The sequence below is a fragment of the Chelonus insularis genome, unplaced genomic scaffold, assembly GCF_013357705.1.
Source record: "Chelonus insularis isolate UGA/USDA-ARS -01 unplaced genomic scaffold, ASM1335770v1 contig_146_pilon, whole genome shotgun sequence".
Taxonomy (NCBI): Eukaryota; Metazoa; Arthropoda; class Insecta; order Hymenoptera; family Braconidae; genus Chelonus; species Chelonus insularis.
The window spans coordinates 366,520-387,693 of record NW_023276387.1 but is presented as its reverse complement, the minus strand read 5'-3'; the positions used below and the strand labels follow the sequence as shown (position 1 = coordinate 387,693).

At 31.9% G+C, this 21,174-nt stretch overlaps 1 protein-coding gene across 10 annotated transcripts in view; it reads right to left on the bottom strand.

Annotated features, from left to right (window-relative positions):
• The window catches only part of LOC118075140 (uncharacterized), a 149,919-nt gene that overhangs the window by 2,897 nt on the left and 125,848 nt on the right, over positions 1-21,174 (bottom strand). For all 10 annotated transcript variants that reach the window (XM_035096815.1, XM_035096814.1, XM_035096813.1 and 7 more), the window contains 9 exons: positions 19,347-19,622; positions 5,856-6,128; positions 4,351-4,465; positions 3,146-3,417; positions 2,798-3,079; positions 1,195-2,731; positions 1,018-1,121; positions 475-864; positions 284-367 (listed from right to left, as the gene is read on the bottom strand). In XM_035096815.1, the coding sequence (XP_034952706.1) occupies positions 284-367; positions 475-864; positions 1,018-1,121; positions 1,195-2,731; positions 2,798-3,079; positions 3,146-3,417; positions 4,351-4,465; positions 5,856-6,128; positions 19,347-19,622 (3,333 nt within the window). The remainder of the gene's footprint in view (positions 1-283; positions 368-474; positions 865-1,017; positions 1,122-1,194; positions 2,732-2,797; positions 3,080-3,145; positions 3,418-4,350; positions 4,466-5,855; positions 6,129-19,346; positions 19,623-21,174) is intronic.

Here is a 21,174-nt window from a genome sequence, read left to right as displayed (position 1 = left end):
CTCTGGGAATAATAATCATTGTAAGCATAAGGAAAACGGAAAGAGACATAGCGTAACGACATGCGACATTTAAACGTTCACATGTACATAGTTCAATAATTACAATACGTGTAATTTGTTATATTTTTGTGAGAGTTGTTTTAGTATTTATTTATGAATTATTATTAATATTGTTTTTAAAATTAATAAGTCAGTGTCTTTCAATCTAAATTATTTAAAAATTTTGGGTTTTCATTGCTTAATTTTTAGATTAATTTATCTTTTGCTAAGCAGTAAGACTTACATCAGGGCAGTCGTAGGCAAAAAGCCTTAATTCCCCTTCACTGGTTGTCAGTGTTGCAGATGATTCTCTTTCATTTGTCTGTAACTTTCGTAAAATATCATTATTAATATCAAAGTTTTTTCAAATAATAATAATAATAATAAATTTAGTGGCTTTAGAAATAATAACACTGAACAGTAATTAAAACTCACAAGGGTTCGATGCAATATAGAGTTCTCTTCACTGAAATCCATTTCTGTAACTGAAGCAATAGCATCTCTGAGCTCCCTAGTGTCTTTAGTATCCTTGTAAATTTTGTTCTCTAGCTTGATTTTTGGTTTACCATGACGTGCTCGAACATTCTTGTACTCATCAGGACACACTTTCTTCCAGAAGTAATAAAATTGTGTGCACTGCTTCACTGTTTTTGTACATATATCACGAGCAATGCCAGTAAAGTCTTTGTGGTATTCAAGTAAACCTTGGTAGAATGCTTCCATTTCTTGGGTTGTCCAGCGGTCAGACTCACGGCACTCGTAGCTCAAGAGTGGATGCTGTGGTGGCAGTGTCGGAGTTGGTCTCATGAGCTTTATCATTGCCTCCTTTTATGTCCAAACAAAGAAAGATTTTAAAATTAATTTATATAAATTACTGAGACATAATTTGATTTAACAAAAAAAAAAATTATTCAAATTAAATGTTACAATTAAATTTATTTTTTTTATTATATAAATTAATTAATAAATTTAACTCACATGAATATTTCCTCTACACATGTGTAAAAGATGGAGTGCATACTCTTTGTTTCTACCACCACCAGGAACACTGGCACAACAAGCAAACTGTAGATACATCTCCACTGTAACAAATAGTTGAATGAATCATTAATGAAGAAAATAACTATTAGATCAATTAATCTATTAAATACTTACGTGCATTGTCAGTTAAGCTTTTAGAGATACCAGGATCCCAGAGTAAATGATCAGTTTCTCGACCACTGTGCCGTTTCTCTTCACAACCTAGGGGTGGTATTACAGCTTGATATTTTGTACCAATATTAATTCTTGGTGGAGGGCCATCTTGATGGTTACTCTGTGATTCATCAGAGCTGAGCTCAGAATCTCGCTCGTAGGGAGGCAGCCTTGCGTAAAGTCCAGACCCAAGTCGTGACGGGTCTAAAATTGGCGGTGGAGTATAACTACTGTCCCAGTGACGATCACAGGCACGTCTCAGTCGTGAAGGATACGAATGGCAGTTGCCATCTATTCTCGGTCTTTTTCTACTTTGTCTCAAGGGACTACTAGTTGGAACATTGCCAGGACTGAGAAATATATCATCGTCTAGAAGCTCCTCCTTTATCTGCTCGATCGGAATTGGTAGAGAATTAACTGAATTAACTGGAACTTTATGTTTCAACGTATTTTTTGATCCTTGGGTCGTATGTATCATGAATCTTGCTGGGTTTATGAGCTGCTGGAGTTGACTATTTGATTGGTATGATTGGTTTTGGACTAAGTTAAGTCCTTGGTTTGACGTAATATTGTTGGAATTAATTCTAGGCTCGATTTTTGGTGTAGTCAGACGTATTTCTTTTCTAAAAGTCAATGTTGGACTCAAAGAACTTGCTTGAACTAAAACATTTGTTTTTTGTAATCCCGCTGTTTGAATTAGCTTATATTCACCATTATTATCAACTACAATACTAGCTAGGCTTCCATTACCTAGTCCAAAATCCACAAGATTTTGATTGGTAATCAATTTGTAAGATTGAAATTCAAATTTTCTACGACCAACACCAAAATCTTTAGGGCTTGAAGACAGTAATGGATCCTCAGAATTTGGCATCATTTGATTCTGAAGTGCATGATGTGGAGATACAGGAAATCCAGATGAAGAGAATGTAACTGGTCCGGGTGATGAAACCGAAGAAGGTGGAAGTGATGAGAGTGGTGACGGGGCTGGTGTTGCTGATAAAGGACTTGGGAGTGGAGAATTTGGATTAGGTGATCCAGAGCCATATAAATCAGCATCATTTTGATTTTGTTCAGGAAGAACCGCATTTAAAGCTTCTTCAACGGCAGCAGCTGATGACAATGTGGTAGTGTAAAACGCTGCTGAGAGAGGTGAAGATACTGGTCTCACGGTATCTGAATCATCTTGAGGACTCAAGAGTGGTAAAGTTCCTGATAAAAGTCCTTCTTGACTAGATGGCGGAGTTGGATAAGTAAAGCTTGGACTGTCGTGCCGAGTTAATGGAGATGGTAAAGGTGATTGTGTAGGTAAAGTATGAGGACTTTCGGTATATGGAGCTCCGTACGTGCTAAATTCAGCTAAAGAATCGGGTAAAGGTGAATTCACTAACGCTTGAAGATCAGGATTAACTGTATGTTGATTGGTAAATCGATCTTCTAGTGTTATATCTTGCATTTGGTCTGATGATTGCTCCTGGAGTAAACTTGATGCTTGAAACTACAAATAACATGATTAATTACACTTTAAATAAATTTTAAGTAAGTAACAGAAATATTTTCTTACCTGAATGGAGTCTAATTGACTAGCTTGTAACAGCACTGAGTCTGGAACCGCAGTAACTTGTTGAAATACTTCGTCTTGTAAACTTGGACTAAAATATCCTCCGTCTTCGGAGTAATTGGTCATAGCGAAGCTTTCAGTCACTGCTTGCTGAGGTTGCGATTGAGCTTGATTTGGTTGTTGTGACTGCTGGTTGCTTGATGTTTGGAGACTAGATTGGTAAGTTAGCTGAACCCTTTGACCGGGATCTGAAGTTGCTCTTTTAACCGTCATCTTAGTTGTACTCTAGAAGCAATAAATTTTGTTATAAACTTATTATTTTCTTTAAAGAAAATAAAAACTAAAATGTACCTTCAAAATCATATCAGCAAGAGCTTGAGCTTGTGCTTGTGTTTGTGCTTCTTGGAGCTGCTTTTGTACATTGGCATGATTTCCTACTGTGATGTTTGGTTGTCTAAAGTGTTCACTATCAGATAGTCGTCGGATTTTATCACCAGTCACTAGAGGAGGTGGTGCTGGAACTGCGAAGTTGCTTTTTCCAATAACATGAGTCGAAATATCAGCTGCTTGACTTGTAAATACAGTAGGGTGAGTTCGTGATAGAGCAGTGTTAGCTTCTGTTGCTAAGAATTTGAAAAAAAATTAATTAAAAATCAATTACACTATTTTTTAAATTAGTTTTTAATTGTTTATGAGAAAATTACCAAAAAAAAAACTATTTTCATTAATTTGTCATGGTAATTTGTCTTCTTGCATGATCAAGATAACGCAAAATCGACCATTGGAGTAAGCATAAAGAGTAAAGAGCCAATGAGATGGAACAACTTGATGGATTTGAACAAAAGATACTCTTTTCTCGTTATTCTCTACCTCTGTTCCAATTTCTATCTCTCTTACTCTTCATCGAACAGTGAATTTTATGAACTCAGTCAGTCTTTATTATGACTCGTTCGGATGCTTTTGTTTTCGTTTCGTTAATAGCACGAAGGAGCAGATGATGAAGAGATAAAAATACAAAAAGTTATAGAAGTACGTTAAAGATGAAAGTTAGCATGATAATTTTTTAACTTTTTACCATTTTGATTATTTTAAAATTAAACAAACATACGACAATAATTCAAAATTATCTTTCTGCTCTCAATCGAAAGTAAAATTAATTGTTTTATAATTATTTAATAATAGATGTATTTTATAATTTTTTCAATAATTAATTTATCAAAGTACAAAACCGATTCTATTGCACACTCGACTATTGATTTTATTACTTCATATGAATACAGATAAAAGTTGAATCAAGTGCGAGAGATCGTTGTGCTACAAGAGATTTTTACAAATTGGCAATCATCGATTGTGGCAAACTGGTAAAATTGCTTTTATGAATGAGTCACATTCGATCTTTCGATAGTTAAAGTGAAACGTCAATATTTGTGTTAACTTGTTTGAAAAGTACTTTTTGGATTTCAATAATCTTTATTTATTCATAAGCAATTTTTTCAACTTTAAATTAATTAAAGGTCTTGTTACGTTAACAAATCACAAGAAAAAATGAAATATACCTGTAGTTCTTTTTTGGATGATTTTCTCTTCAATGAGAGCTCGTACATTAACAGAAGCTGTTTGAAGCGGTGGTCCAGGCGTTTCTTTTTTTTCATTCTTCTTATTTTCTCCATCCTACAAAGTAATAAATTAGTTCAATTATATTTGCTTATAATTATCTAGAGTTCGAAGAATTATCCAATTATTTAAATGATGACAATATGATAAGTATAGAGAGAATATGCCAGAATTTGAAGATCGATTGATCACAGACGTAGTATCCAAAGGACTATGAAGAGAATGACTCACGATAGTCACGCCAGATTAGAAGCCTTGCTCGTAAATTGATACTGGACAGAGGTTGACACGCACTTTAGCTCTAATCAGAGAACGAGGCTAATTGAACTGCCATTCGATTATGTTTGATGGAATTTCCAGAGCCTTCATCTCGAGATTTAGAAGCTACTTAAGTAGATGGAGGACGAAAGTTTTATCGATTTATGTTCTTACACATCTGAGTAATTGAATTCATTATATTCATAATACAAGTCTTTTGGCATAATACTAATTCACAGTCATTCATGAATATTAAATGAGACACGGCAAACTAATGAACAAAATTGATGATTACAAATCCCACTGTACTTGTCAATATAATCAAACTATCTTTACTGAAGTTGCTTCCTTTATTTATCTAATTAATCTGTGCTAAATACACCATATTGAAAAAAAAAAATTTTTTTGATTGATCTTGCACTTGATAAAATGATCATAAAATGAAAACTAGTAACTTGACCGTCAATAAGATGTTTTCATTGTTAGCTAAATGCAAAACAACATGTGTATATAGATGCAAAAAAAAACTGTTGATGATCAGATTCAATCGGTATAATAGAAAACTTGGGATAATGTCTGCTCGAAGTCTTTTCAGTCTTTTATCTTTAATTTTTTTTTTTCACTTTCTATTTGTTATACAGATATAGATATACGTTTAGAAATTGGTTCTAGCAAGCCGAAATAAAAGAACTTGTTAATAGGTTCATTTCGATTCGATCATCGCCTTATCTTTCTATCTCGTAACGCTCTTACTCCTGTCATTTTCTTTGGATACTACAGCAAACCTAGCCAACTCCACACTCCTCAGTTTCAATCTCTATCTATTCTTCTGCCTTTATCTTCTTTGACTCATCTTACTTCTTTCGTATTTTAGTTCCTCTGCCCCCTTTTACTCTTCTACAAACTTCTAGTCTTTACCAACCTCCTTCCCAGCATCAGGATCAAATGAAAGAAAAACTTTTATACTACAGACTTTTTAACCGATTTTTATAAAGAATGTGATGGTCGAAAAACCTTCGTTAAAGTGTTTTAATTAGCAATCATTATTTCATTTTAAAAAATTCTGCACTTTATATTTCTTTTAATTTATAAATTTAGTTTTGGCAGGTATCAACTTTAAATTACTTATTAAACAAATTCTTCTTTTATCAATAAAATAATTGATCAAAATATCTACAAAAAATGATACCTTCTTAAAATATCCACCATGAAGTCTCATATGGCCATTGAGAGCTGGGATGTTCTTAAATTGACGTCGACATAGACTGCATTCAACGAGTTTAGATTCAGTAACTGGTTTATTAGGAGTTGTAACACCAGGTGATGCCGAGTTTGATGGTGATGGACTAGATTTTCCAGCAGCAGCATTTGCACTTCCTGGTGAATTGACTTGCTGTAATTGTGACTGCCCATGTGAATTTTGATTTTGTTGTTGCTGTTGCTGTTGTTGTTGTTGTTGTTGCTAAAATGAATATCAAGAGGTTCATTACTAAAATATATTTCTTTAGTTCAAAATAAGGATAAAGAATGAGTGGAGAGATATAATACGAAAGTTAAAGGTACAGAAGGAGAGACTCCTAATAAGAAACACTCGAGTCTAGAGTATTCGTAGTCGCTTCAAGGCTTCATCTTGTCAAAGAGAACTTAAGTACATTCTCTCTTCTCCTGTCGTCCCTCTAGGGCCTATCTACGTCGTTCTTACTCAACATCGGTCTTAGCATTCCGAGAAATTACCCCTTGAAACTCTGAGTAAGGAAGGAGCGATAATAATATGGCAATGTAGAACGCGGAATTCTGTCGTCCTTTGGTGTTTCTGCACAGAGTTCTAAAGTCTTTCTCATACCTCTACCAGTCCCTTTATATTCTACGACACGTAGTCACGGCATTGTACGCAACTCTATCTGACAGAACTACTAACTAATCGAAAATTCACTGTAATTTTCAAGACTTAAGCTCTTTCCTCAATCATTTATCTTCTTCATTCAGTTAAAAATTAGTCAAGTTTTTTTTAATTACTCATTTTTCAATAATCAATTAAAAAATTATCCAATATAATATAAAACTATTGCTGATAAATATGAATACTTATGCTGATACTCAGTTGATTTTCATATCACTGAATTTGTGGAGGATATTCTCAGGAGGTTAAGTTGTGGCTGAAGCACCTGTCGGAGTTGGCTTGTATCGTAGATCGTGTTCTCACTAACATCTCCAGTCTAATTTGGATAACTAAAGCGAACCACCGTAATTTTGCACTCGACAATTCCACTGAGACGACGAGAATAATAACGGCAGAGTCCGGTTGGCAGGTGGTAAAAGGCCGTAACTCTGCCACGGTCGAGCAAATAACTTTGGACCAGTGAAAGCAACTGAGATGGGGAATAAGTCGAGGTTTTCGAGATGCTTGCATTACTACTGAGTTTCTTGTTCTCGCTATCCATTTTGTGGAGAATATCTCCTAGTGGATTTCCCCATTGGATCGAGAACTTTGTGCCTAGACATCAACTAACTTGATTACTAGAGACAGATGAGAAAATTCTTACTATCGTTCTTATCATTATTTATTGTGTTATCAACTTTTTTACCTTGTGTTGATTTCAAAATTAATCGAGAACAATTTATTTATTTTAAATTAAAGTAAAACAAGTTAACGAGTATAAATCTAAATATGTAGTAGATTTTATTTTAGATTATCAACAGAAATGAAAAACTATTTAGATGCTTAAATACTGTATGATCAATAGAGTGACTTTTTTTGTTTGCTTGAAAAGTAGTCACAGCACTACGAATCGTTTGCTTTTGGGATTTTGCTCGTAAAGCAGGGAAATACTCGTAAGAGGGAGAGAGAAAGCAAAAGATGATTTCCTGCACCTGCGACCGTGCCACAGTCGAGCAATAACTTATCCCTCCTACGTGCAACTCTACCACTATATGGTCTCTTTCTCTCTTTCTCCACTATCAGAGACCACTCGTACTTCACCTATACTTTAGATTTTCTTCAGCAATTGCCGGTTAATACTCTCTTTTATTGCACTCAATTTAAGGTCTTTGCAAACTTGAATTTTTTTATTTTACCAAAAAAAAAACCTGATACTTACATTAAAATGTTGCTTATTAAAGAATATTACAATAGTTTTACTGAATACTTTGATGTTCTGTTCATTATCTTTGATACTGTACAATTAACTTGACTCCCTGATAAATTGAAGCGTAACAATGAATAATCAAAGCAATGAAATTCAAAGACAATTTAGACACAATAGATCCTACAAGGATACCTTTTTAAGTCGAGAAACATTTGCTCTTTGGATGTAACTTGTTTATTGATTTTTAAAACAAACTTTAAAATTAAAGACCAAATGAAAATTCACTTTTAATAGACGTACAGTTATGAATATTGAATTGAAAATTTTTTATAGGTTGGAAAATATTTATTTACATTGATAGAAAGTGTTTTGACGAACTCAGATAGAATACTCTTAATGTCATCATTATTTTGTCATCGAAAAGAACGATGATACTTTGGTAGAGGATTGTAACTGTCATAAAACGTTCCGGAAAGAGCTTAAAACACCCCCAGACCGGTCCGGAACACGAACAGCTCGAGTTTTCTCTATCTCTATTGCCGCTTCATGTTCTTTGAACGGTCACGGGTATGCCGTACAACAGACTGGGGATGAGGCAGCCTCGTAATTACGTTTCGTCGCTCGCCACCCCCGCCGATGGTTTTCCTTTGTTACATTAGCCAGTACCCGTTCCAGTCTCGCGAAGCGAAGGACGTATAGTCCGTTCTTTAGCCTAGAGGAAACGAGAATTTTTTTCTCATTTTTTACGCTGCTCCTCTCATTCCAGAGAATAAAATGTAAAGAAAAAATTAAATAAAAAAAATATACAAATCATCAAGATGAGAACAGAAGCTACGAGAAAATTATTTAATAATTTCCTTTTTGTAGTAAAAAAAACGATTTTTTTTCTTTTGTAAATACAATGATTAATTGTAAATACAATGTTAACATCAAGATGTTTAAGTTGATTGAAAAATTATTTAATAGTTTTTTTTTTAATTAACAAAATGAAGAAAATATTCTTTTAATTCTATTTATAACGTTAGCTGAATATTAAATACATTATTTATTATTGCTGAATATTTATCAGTACAAAGAGATAAAAATTGTAATAATTAATTATAAAATCGAATATAAACATAAATTTAGGAATGTAATCGAATAATCATTAATGTCTAGAATGTGTGAAAATAATGTCTTGCAAGTGGAGTCTCGTGTATCGACTGATGGAGTACACAGTCATGCGGGTACTAGTAATGGAAATAGAATGGGATAATTCCCTAGGGATCGTGGACGAACATAGTAATTGCGAATAATTGCATTGTCTTCGAGTCGTTCACTCGACTTGCTTGCCATGATGCTCGTTGGAGACTGAATTGCTTTGATACGAATTAAGGACTCGTAGTTGTCAATTTTCGCTTTCTCTCTCTCTCTCTCTTTCTCCTTCTTGTTCATCTATTCATTTATTACGATCCTTTCAATTTAAATACAATACAAATTCTTTTCTAATTGAATATCAACATTTAGGTAGAAATAAAAATTTCAAATACATTTCTTTCATTTTTTTTTTTTCAACTAATTTAAACTTAAAAAAATATGTCAACAAGTTCTTGAGATTATATATAGAATTAAGGGTGAATTAATTATTTAAATAAATATGGAGAAATATAAAAAGATTTATTGATTATAAAATATACTTAACGGCTAACTCAAATCGACCTTTACTACTGAGAAAATGATATTTTCATTTTACCATGCTTCATTTATTGACGATTATAAGCTACGTAAAAACTCGAAGTAAATTGCAAATTTCAAATCGTTATCCCTTACGTTTAATTACTCTAGAGAACTAAAAATAAACTTAAAAGTAATCGAGTTTAAAAGTGGGTAGAAAAAATAAATAAAGAAATTTAAAATTGAAAAAAAATTGCATTGAGTTCGAGTATCATTTGCAGTAACAAATAATCTAGGAATTAATTTGATACTAAATATATTCAACTTTCAAGTTTTATTTTATAATATCAAAACTTTTCCGCCTTTATGATGTACTAGATTTTTTTTACTTCATTCTCTTGTTCATTGACAAAAAAAAAATTACGAGATAGAAGAAAATATCCCGAGGCGAGCGATAAGAAAATGTACGACTGAGTTGTTCTTCAACATTAGATTAAATAAAGCATTCATGCACACAACGAATAAAAATAGTAGCTTTTCTTTGCGTCATTCAGGGAGCAAAAAAAAAAGAGACAAGGAGTTTTGAAAAATACTCTACTTAATTCGGTTTTTTCTTGTTATATCCTGTTAAAGTTTTTTAATGTTGAGCTTTTTCTTATTTATTTATTTTCAAGTAATATTTATTCCATTTTTATTTTTTATTAATATAAGATCAACAGTATCATATATTTTTGTACCCCCACTGTTAAATCGTTAGTAATATATTAAGGAAAGAATATTAAGCCGTGATATTTTCTTAGCTTTTCAACGTACCAATGTAAACTTTCTTGAATTCTTTCTAAAATTTTGAACGATTGTACTTTTTATTTTAATTATTTTTCAGTATACAGTTTTCAATTCACTCAAAATTTGATACCTGATTTATCACCTCAACATAATCATTCCTTTTTTCACCTTTATTTTTAGAAAACAGGGGGAAAAAAGAAAGTAAAGAAATGTATTATTTCTCAGTGCTTTCTACTGCACCTTAGCGTTTCTCTTTAAAGTCTCTTCTCAGAGAAACATTAAATGTTACTGAGTATTTTCAGAGAGCTGCAAAGTGTGAAATGTAATGGGAACATTATCCCCAGATGGTACATTTAGAGCATTAGATTCTAGATTTCAGGATTTGCACTTCATTTTGTCGGTTATTTATTTTTAATGACTTGTAAAAATGTTCTCACAGTAATTTTCGTGTTTAATTTGGTTGAATATATATATATATATATATATATATATATATAGAAAAAGAATGTAATCTTTTGTTCCATTATAATCCGCCACTACAAATTACATAGACATCGTCGTCAGGTCAAGCTTCTCTTTAGGCTGACGGACATTTAGGACTCCCGGGACGACAATATAACGACGCAAATCTCGTGCGGCTTGTTGCGATAAACGTATCACGTCGTGCCGGATACTGATGGCAACGAGTGACGAACGACAAACGGAAATTGCTGTACGCGTGTGTCGGTCGATAATAATTAATAGCGTCCGCATATTGACGAGCTTTGAACCCTACCAAATTTCATATTTACAACTGGTAAATGATATTTAAATATATGTATCTAATTTATTCTATTCAGAGTGGGTGGAGAATTCTTCGAAATTAGCTAGTATACTTTTGGAATCAAAAGAAATTTTTCATTTTGTAAAAAAAAGTTTATAACATTAATCTCGAGAATGAAAACGGTTGAAATTTCCATTTTAATACTCAAATTTTTCTAATCTTTTTCAATAATTTGTGATTTGTGAACTTGTTAAAAAAAAAAGGCCATCAACAGCAGAGCTTTTCATATTGTCTATGACATTATCTACCACACTGACCACCTGATCCCCTATTTTATGTAATAACAATCATAGCAATAATAAAATAAAAAAATAGTTTACTCCCATGTACTTTTTGCTTGTTACTAAACTACTGCTTCGATATATGCCAAAGTCTGGCTTGGACACGTGCTAGAGACATTTTATCCACCCTCGAAACCTTTTGCCAGCCGTTAGGAGCCATAAACCCTTTCTGTACCTCGCTCTACTGCTCTTCGACGAGATTGAGCTGTGAACCAAATGTTTATGGGACGCTGTAATTACTGAGTAGTCGGCCGCCTAACGGCAGGGGCCTGTACGTCGGGTTATTGTTCATAAGCTCGAGCACCATGTGCTCGCGAAATTTATGTGTCGACTGAGCTAACGTCGACATCATTTCCTCTCCTCCTACTTCTCTCATTCGACAACAATATGACCCGCTGAGAAATTATTTTTCCACTCATCCTCTGATTTCCGTCCATTATAATAGAAATTTTTAAAAATTACTTGAAAAATCAAGGTATTTTCTCTAGTGTAGAGTAATAATTATTGATGAAAATTTCCCTAATAGAGCACTTTTAAATGATTAAAAGTGTATGAAAATGTACTTGAAAAGAATAATCATCATCAAGTAATTGTTGATGCATTGGCTTAATATGAAGCTGAATGGTTATCAAGTATTAGCTTTAAGATAAAGTTGTTGGCGTTTTATATGAAAACATAAAGTTGATGACATGTCTAATTACCCAGTACAATATGGGCAAACACGTGTGCAACGACGTGAGCGTCAGTTCAAGCGTGTATACTGGACCTCCGGCCGTTATTAGTAGTTTCCGCCAACAACTTTCTCTCTCTCTCTCTCTCTCTTTCTGCCGTCGCTATGAATTTCCGATAAGCTCGTACTTTCATGGATGCATGCATGTCTATCTCACTTGTGCTTCGCTGAGCTTCTCTATTAGTAATTAAACATAAAACAATAAGTTTTCTCTTCAAATATTTCTTTTTTACGGCTATAATTATTTTGCTTTTATTTTATGTGCTTTTAACCTTTTCTTCACATATCAGAAATCCTGTAGATTTTTTTTTTGATATTCTATTGGCTGTTTAATCACAAATTTTTTAAATTTCATTTAGTTACTCTGAATGTAGTATTTTTTATTTGAATCAGAAATCAACATATCAAAAATAATTGGAAACATTAGCAGAGTTATTGTTTTAAATACATTTAACTGCACTTTCAAGAAGAATATAATTTATGAGTTATTAACTTTAGTTATTAAGTATATACGTGATGGTATAATTAATCCATTTCACATCTTCATGCAGACTAAGTTCTCTCTTTGATGCAGCTTAATGATTTTATTGGAATTTAAACTTGGGTATACCAAAGCAAAAGTTTTATGTTAAGAGTTGATGTGGTTGTATAAATTTATATATTATATAAGTACATGTATATGCGTATGTACATATAAGACATGATTGAAAGTTGAAAATTACTAAGAGAGCACGTCTACCAGCTATACGTCAGTTACTCAGAGAATTCTAAATTCCCAAGAGAGGTACATCTATCTCGAGAGTCAGATACACGAGAAACTAATTGCCTTTGTCCAAACAGAGTAACTACAGTGTTATCTCTCGCTGTTTGATAAGACTTAGTACGTTCGAATTTCATGGCGCGCTGCTAGAGGCGATATCAAACAAAACTGTTCGAATGTCGTCATGAAATTCAAGAAATATTATCATCGATCTTATGACTAAAATAATCAACTATTGGGTTTAAAGTTTATTTGTACTTTAAACCAAGTTTGCTTTGCCCTTAATCAACAAAGTTCTTAGATTAATATATTTAGTTGATCATTCATTTATTATAAAAAAAAAAAAACAACAAGCTCAATTACCTGCAATGATAATCGCCAGAGATCCGACTGATGGTTTTGATAAATTTGATTGCCATAAAAATGGTGGTTTTGTTGTTGATTAAACTGTTGATGATCAAATTGCTGATAAGAATGCTGATGATGATATTGTTGATAATACCAAGCACAATTGTAATCATCCATGATACTTGAAAACTAATACTATCTCAATTCTGAAGTCTGATGAATGAATGAGCAAGCATATCAAGCATCCAATGCTGATGAAGTTGCATTGATTTGCCCTAGGAAATGACTAATAAAAAGAAAATATACCTCGAGAGTTATTCAACTTATTGAGATTTTTTTTTTTCGTCATCACTTAATGTCAGACGTAGCTGCTAATAATTTTTTTAAGATCGAGTTATCGACTAGTTGAAAAGACGATTGAAATCTGGAATAGAGGTGATGTCATAGAAGCTTTCCGGTGCAGCTGACGCGACTTTCGCGGTTCGTAGTAAATTACTTTAGTGAAAAGAAGAAAAAAATGATGAAAGTTGAGTAAAAAATGCAAAAAAAAATCGTTCATTGGCTAACCATAATTACAAGTCATTTTTTAGTATAAAATCTGAAAAGTTGGAAATATTTTTAGTAAACAACCCACATACGTACACACATACACTAAGTGAAGAGAATAAAAGGCAAATAATTTGTAACGATTATATGATATAAGCGTACAAAACGAATTAAATGCCGCGGTGGACCAGTATAAAACGTTTGTCGTTAATTTCATGCGGGAATCGGATAAACGATAATACTCTCTGGTGGCGAAATACAACGTTGCTATTATTTTAGAACTACTTGATTAACGCGATAAAGTGCTTCACAAATACATTAAGAGCATTTTTTTATTCCATGCCCATGCAAAAAATTATTTATGATTTTCGCTAGCTATATTTTTTTTATTGTTTATCAATGGTGATCACACTAATTGATGACAGCACCAAAATATCGTATTGCACAAGTTGAAAATCGTGGTACAACTATATTAGATCAAACTTTACAGAGTTTCAAGTGTCTGGTGGTAATACTCAAACCCCCACCAAGATGACCAACAGACTGGTCAAGTCATGGGAGGTCGAAAAAGATGTTCTCCAAGGGAAGGGGGTTGGACATCATCCCCTAGTTAAGTTAAGTCACTTCCGCAATAGACAAAAGCATTGAAGATTTTTGTAGTGGATTTAATACTGGTTCCCTTGAGAATATTTTAAAAGTCTCGAATTTGATAAAAGAAAAATTCCAATATCTGAAAATACCCACCTTTAGTAAAGGGTTAGAACTTGGAAAAAAGAAATAAAGTGCTGAAAGAGGAGTGTAAGATTTTTTGATGCTGGTCACGTCGACGTATATCAAGTCTTACGACCGCGTGTCACTAGCTCTCGAAGCTTTATGTCATATTTTTTGTCATGCGCCAACTAATTGAATTCCCCAAGCTCTATACATGTTGGTGAACATTCTCTCCTTTTTTCTCTCACTACCCACATCGATTGTTAGCGAATCGGTTGCGGTCATATTAAACCGCAGGGGAAAAGTGCGATGATCCGATTGTGCACTAGTTTTCTGGTACTCTGAAGTTTCGTGTTTTCCCTTTAGTTCTTGTTACCATCTGAATATCTGTTCCATGAAAAATGGATAATCCTGAGGGCAAAGAGAAATAGTACCAGAGAAAATGTATATCGTTGATTTTAACTAAAATTCAACACAGTGTAAAATATAATATTGAGATAAAAATGAAGTTAACGTCAAGTGGATAGTTAAAAGTTTACAATGATGATGGAGAAGACAAAAATACTCTTTAAGGTTAATAGTATCTAAGCTGTTGGAGGCGGAACCTGACGACTGACAGCGTTACGTTGGAGAATACTCTTGAAAGTCAATACTATTGCCAGCAACAACTCTTGTTGATCAAAGTACATTGGATACGTAGGATGGAGCTAATTGACAGATAAGTCTCTTTAACTAGTAGAAAGATGAAGGATAGAACACTTCAAATGTTGAAGATATTACGTTTTTTATTGACTTATTATTAATTTCTAGAAAAATTAATTAATATTGTTCAAATTATTTTCTAAAAAGAGAGATTGTGATTAATGATATGATGATGATATTTGGTGTAATTTTTGGATGTTTGACTTGATATCGGTAAATTTAAATTTAATCATAGAGTTTATTTTAAGCTTTTATATTATAAAATTAGATAATATGACACAGAAAACTAGATTAAAAAGCTATTTTAAAAGAAAATCGATTTGGGTAAATGGGTTGTGAAGAGAATGGATTATGATGAAAATTCTTACAATAGTTAAAACTATGTACTACAGGAGAAACATGAGAATTAAATGTTGGGAGTAGGGATGAAAGACCGTCGCTAGATTCAACCGCAACATGGCATCAAGCTCGCCAAGTATTTTCCAATTACGTCTTGTGTGGACAATCTATTCTTGTACCACGACTGTGCAGGAGAATTTCGATCTTTTTTTCGTCGTTTTTCAAATAAAAATAACGAACATTAAAGTAAATAAATAGTGGAAAAGTATTTTTTTTTTCACTAGAAAAAAAGTTTAATTTCACAAAAAAAAAAATATTTAATTTTGCATTTAAATGTCGCTGTTTGAACAATTAATATTTTAACGGTTTTTGGAACCTAGTAAATTAGCATTCACTCCTTCTTGAAATTCATACAACAAAAACACCAAGAAGTGCGCAGGTCCCTTTAAAAAAGTCTTAAAAAATATCCAACAGCAAACGAAGAAGTAGGAAGAGGAAGAGAAAATACTAGAGTATGCAAATAAATTAATGAACACAAAAAAAACTTGAGAATAAAAATACGCAGCTGTTGGTTTCAGTTGTTCCGCTTTAGCTTCCGTAACGTATCTATTGTAGAGAAAGACTTAGGATTGGTTCGAATGACGCAAATACTTCCTGGAAATTCTAGCTTAAAAATTATCATTGGATGAGAGTCAGATGATTCGCTGGGGGTCTTACTTACTAGGGGGTCTGTCTTGTATTCTAAGCAGTGAATCACTTGTTAGACAGGTTTACTGTGAGAAGATACGTTGTGAGTTGCACCTAGCGTTAGAAGTATCACCAAAACCAGTTCACTAGAACCCCTGCGAATACTTTAAAGGGGGTCCTTTGGAATTAATCCCTTTTGGAAAAATAGCTAAAGAAGCTTTGGAAAATTCTGAATGTAATTTTTTTTTATTTCATATATTAAATAACTAGTTACACGACCCCATTTTTATTTTATCCATTAGATTAAAGATTTTAAATGTATTATTATTAAAATTATCTTTTTTCATTTTTTTAATATTCACTGTTATATGATGATTAATAATTTCATTACATTAATTATTTATTGATTTATTTATTAACGAAATTCTTTAGAAATGTACGTTTTTTTTAAGGAATTGTTCGTAACCATAATCCAGGTGAATAACGTTTTTTATTTTTATTTGCTATAAATTTACGTGATATCATCTAAAGTATACCTACTGTAGTAGAGTCTCGTATATGACCCGATAGTTTCATCGCAAAACTACAAGCGTTCACATCTGTTGCCTCAGCTATTACCGTACAAAACGTAATACGACGGCCCATTTCCGTTGCCGGTAACACCAAGAGAATACTCACAATCCTGTCGTTTCCATCTCCCTTTCCAATGTCAACTGTTACGAACTCTTGTTTCTATATATCTGACATTATTGTTACATTTATCAATTTATTTAATACTCTTGGAAAATATTTTTTTTATCCTCCTAATTAATATGCTGATCTTTTCTAATTATAAAAGTCCTAATTATGAAAGACTAATGAGTAAATAATTGCATTCAAACGTCAGAATCAATGTTTTCTGATAAAAAGTTAAGGATACTGTTCGAGAAAGTAAAAAAAAAAAATGAATTAAAATATTACATAAAACTCTAATTATCTTCGTTACAGTATTTTTTGAACAATCACAAGACGTAGAGAAAAGTTTGAAAAATAATTTTTAGCCTAAAAACCGACGGAAGACTTAAGTAAATCCCTGATAGAACAAAAAAAAAAAGTTACACAGAAGAGGAAAAAATGAAAAGTTTGATAGAAAGAAAGAATATAAAGCTATTAATTCAATTAATAAAACTAAGAAAAAAAGCTGAAGAAATAAAAATTGAATATTCAGCATTCGAGGAAAACTAATCAAGGTTAATGAAAGCTTAGACATGAAATGTTAAGTCATATATAGCTTAAAGGCTTTCATTTTCAATCTCTCTCACTTCCTTTACTTGCTTTGTATATTCTTAATTGTAATTATCCTAAGAAAAGATAATATTTTTATGATCATCACCGATATCTTTTTGGTATTTATTTGATTTCAGTTTTGTTTCTCACTCTTCTGATTCAAGTGACTTATTCCATTAATTCTAAAAATTGACTTGACATGTTTGATTTATGAGTTAATATATCAGTATAACCATTTTCAATATATTCGCATGTAAACTGCACGAGTAAACTAACGCTTTCATCATAACGTTGAATTTCAAATAGGTTTATTGTTATTTATTCACTACTTTGAGAATCATTCATCGATATATTTTTTTATTACCTCTAGCAGCCTGGTAAATGAATTCTAAAAATGTTGTACGTAGCATAATGATGACAGCACCATAATAACATATCTTCATTGAGGTTGAAAGTTTAAAAGAATATTTCAAACTTGAAATCATTATTTGAGATTTGTATAAATTATTGTTTAGCTCAAACTCTCTATCACTTCTATTCATTTCAAACATGTATAAACCTCTCCAAAAATTATTAGTATTAATCGAATACATCACTTTGTAGGTACTATTGGGGAAGAAATTTTTTTTTCACAATCTCCTGATATTACCGTACCAACATATGACCACAAATTCATCTACAGAAACCCGTAGAATTTATTTAAATGATTTTAAATCAACTAGCACCAAGAGTGATTTCTAAATGAGAAAGTTAAAGTCAGAAAACTTTTTAAAAAAAGTGGAAGATGTGGAGAATTGATTTAAGTGAATTCGTTTAACATTCAGCTTTTGAACAATGAAAAATTGGTATAATATAAGAGGAAAATGGTGATAAAATCAAGATCTATATTTGAGTAGCGCTCGTTCATCCTCTAACTTCATTAAACTAATGACATAATAACCACCGGAGGCCCACACGAAGAGCTTATGTGTCGATACTTCAATGTGCCTAAACAGAGTAAGAAGCAGGCAAACGGCCGCGGAGGTAAAATCGATCGATTTCTCATTAATATGTATGAGAACTTGGCATCATAATACGAGTCTCAGATCCATTCTCTCTTTTATACAAACTTTACCTTCCATCAGAGCCGATCATATAGTTTATTAATTTTCTCATTAATAAACTCTACTATTTTTTGTATATTTTTAGCATTAAAAGAAGCAGAATGTAAACATTCTTACTGTTTTTGCTTAATTTAGTTTTTTTCTGGCTAAATAAATTGATAAAAAATTCATCTTTTAAATTAGCATTTTGAGTATCCTTTCTAAAGGATACTTGTGTTGTAAAAATTGTATTATTTTGTATTTGTTTAATTGTGGATTTAAATAACTCGCAACAATCATTATTAGACTACCAATTAAATTTGTGAAGAGAGGATTTAGATTTCTTGAAAAAGTGAGATTATGGCGATCAATAAATCCCATTAATATGTATGGCTACTCGCTATCTTTGGGCCAGAATCTCTAAGGGATAACTATATCACAAGTTTCTTTTTCTCCATAATTTTTTTCATTAGTAGCTAAAACCAAACTAGTTGACAATGATAATAAATAAGCCACGTCATTGGAGCTCTTTTAATTTTTAATCCCTCGAAACTTTCTATCCTTCAAAAGTCCAAAAAGTTATCCTCTATTGAAAAATGTTTTAAAAATTTTTTTTTTTCAATTTTATTGAAAAATTAATTTTTTCCCAACCCTTTCGCAACTCAATTCAGTTCCAACTCTATTGTTTATTCTCTAAAATTATTCTGTTTGATTTTCATTGTTATTAATTTCATTGGAATAAAAAAAAAAAAAATAATTACAAGCATGGGATGTATACAATAAGCCCATTATATTGAAGATAATAAATTTATTTTTTAACAAAAGATAGACTTTTAAAAATCATATCTTTTTTAAAGATAAAAATAAATCAATAACTTACTTGGCCTTGACTCCAGACCTTTGGCTTGGGACTAGAACTGGTATTATTACTATTCCCAGCTCCATTTCCTGTGGTCGAGCCGTTGCTGGGGGATGTCGTAGACTTGGCTGTTGGTTTTCCACTCTTGGAAATTTGCGTTACAGCCGTGGATGGTGAATTAGTCATCGACGGTTGTGAATTCGAAGACTGCTGTTGCTGCTGTTGAGTTTGCTGCATTATTTGTTGGATTAACTCAATCTGTTGCTTTGTTAATCCATCGTTACTTGATGTTGAATTCTAAAGAAAAAGAATATTTATTATGAAAATTTGTAAAATATGAAATTGTTATTTTTATTAAAAGAAATACACTTTAATTGTTACATATAATATTCATCACTGTTTGCATCATTCATTGAATTTATAATGAAAATGTTGGTTTATGAAATCACTGTGATTATATATTCATTCATTTTATACAAAAGACTAATGTAAACTTGATGTAATAATCACATTCATTTGAATTAAATTAATTATTTTCGTAAATAAACTGTAAACTCAAATAAAAATATGATTAATTAATTAAATTATCATGTTTTGAGTAGTTTTTTTTTTAAATTTCAAATAATGATAATGATTGTCGAAACAACAATGATGATAACATAATATTATTGAGTTTTATTATTATTTTAGAAATGCCTTGTTTGTAATTCATGGGTGAAATATCGAATTACACCATTTATGAATTTTTATTCAAATGAAAAGTTGATAATATGCTTTATAAAATTTTTTTATATTGTATAAGGTTCATTATATGAAATTCTGAATACGTTAGAATAATTTTATGAGCTGAATAGACGTCTAATTAAAACTCATTTTGGGAGAGAAATTTTGTTTTTCTTTTTTTTTATTAGTTTTATCATTTACTAGAATTAAATTATGGCTTTCTTCATTTACCAAAATTTTAAAATCATAAAATTAATTTTTATTTGATGATTTATAGCAGAGTGATGAAAATAAAGATACTTATGATGTTAATTTATACAAAGATGGATGATAATGATGATTGAGTCAATTAACAAATGGATATATCGTGAGAATATAGTGGTTGGTTCGATATTACAATTAAGGAAACTATGTTGTACGATCAGACAATGCAATAGCGTCAGTTGAAATTATTCTATTTCAGCTCTACGCCTTGTAGTCTAATTTGGGCAATTTAGATAGTTCCAGTTGAACATGAGAACGGAAAAGGAATACCTCAAAGTCATGTTTCAAACGTTGTCATCTGTCTGATCAATTTTCAGCCTCCTAAGCTCGTCTGTCATTAGGTCTGACAAATGCACAATCTTACTACTTATTTACACACTTTATGTCATGTTTTCTTTTTATTATTCTCATATGATAATTATTTATTCTTACTCATACTTTTTTACTTCTAAATGTGATACTTGAGTCAAGTTTAAAAATTAAATTAAAAATTTTTTCATAAAAAAAGTTTAAAAAAATGAAAATTTTGTTTTCTCATCATTCGTTTTTTCTTTCCTCTTCATTTTTGCCTCTTATCTTTTTTACTCTCGAGAAATGTGAATGTCAAAAGCACTCGAGTTGTATTTTTGTGAATGGAAAAACGTATTTTCTTCTTGTAGTATAAGTGAAAAGCCAACTGCAATGAACAAGTAGGCGTCGAGTGAAAATAGACGAGAATTGGAAGCAAAGTGAAAATAAAAATTGGCGTCAGAGGAAAGAGAGAAGGTTGAAAAAGTTATTGTGAAACGTACCATCGGGGAAGCTTCTTATCGAGTAGGAGAATAAAGAGATAAAGGAGGATAGAGAGGAAGGAAAACTGAAG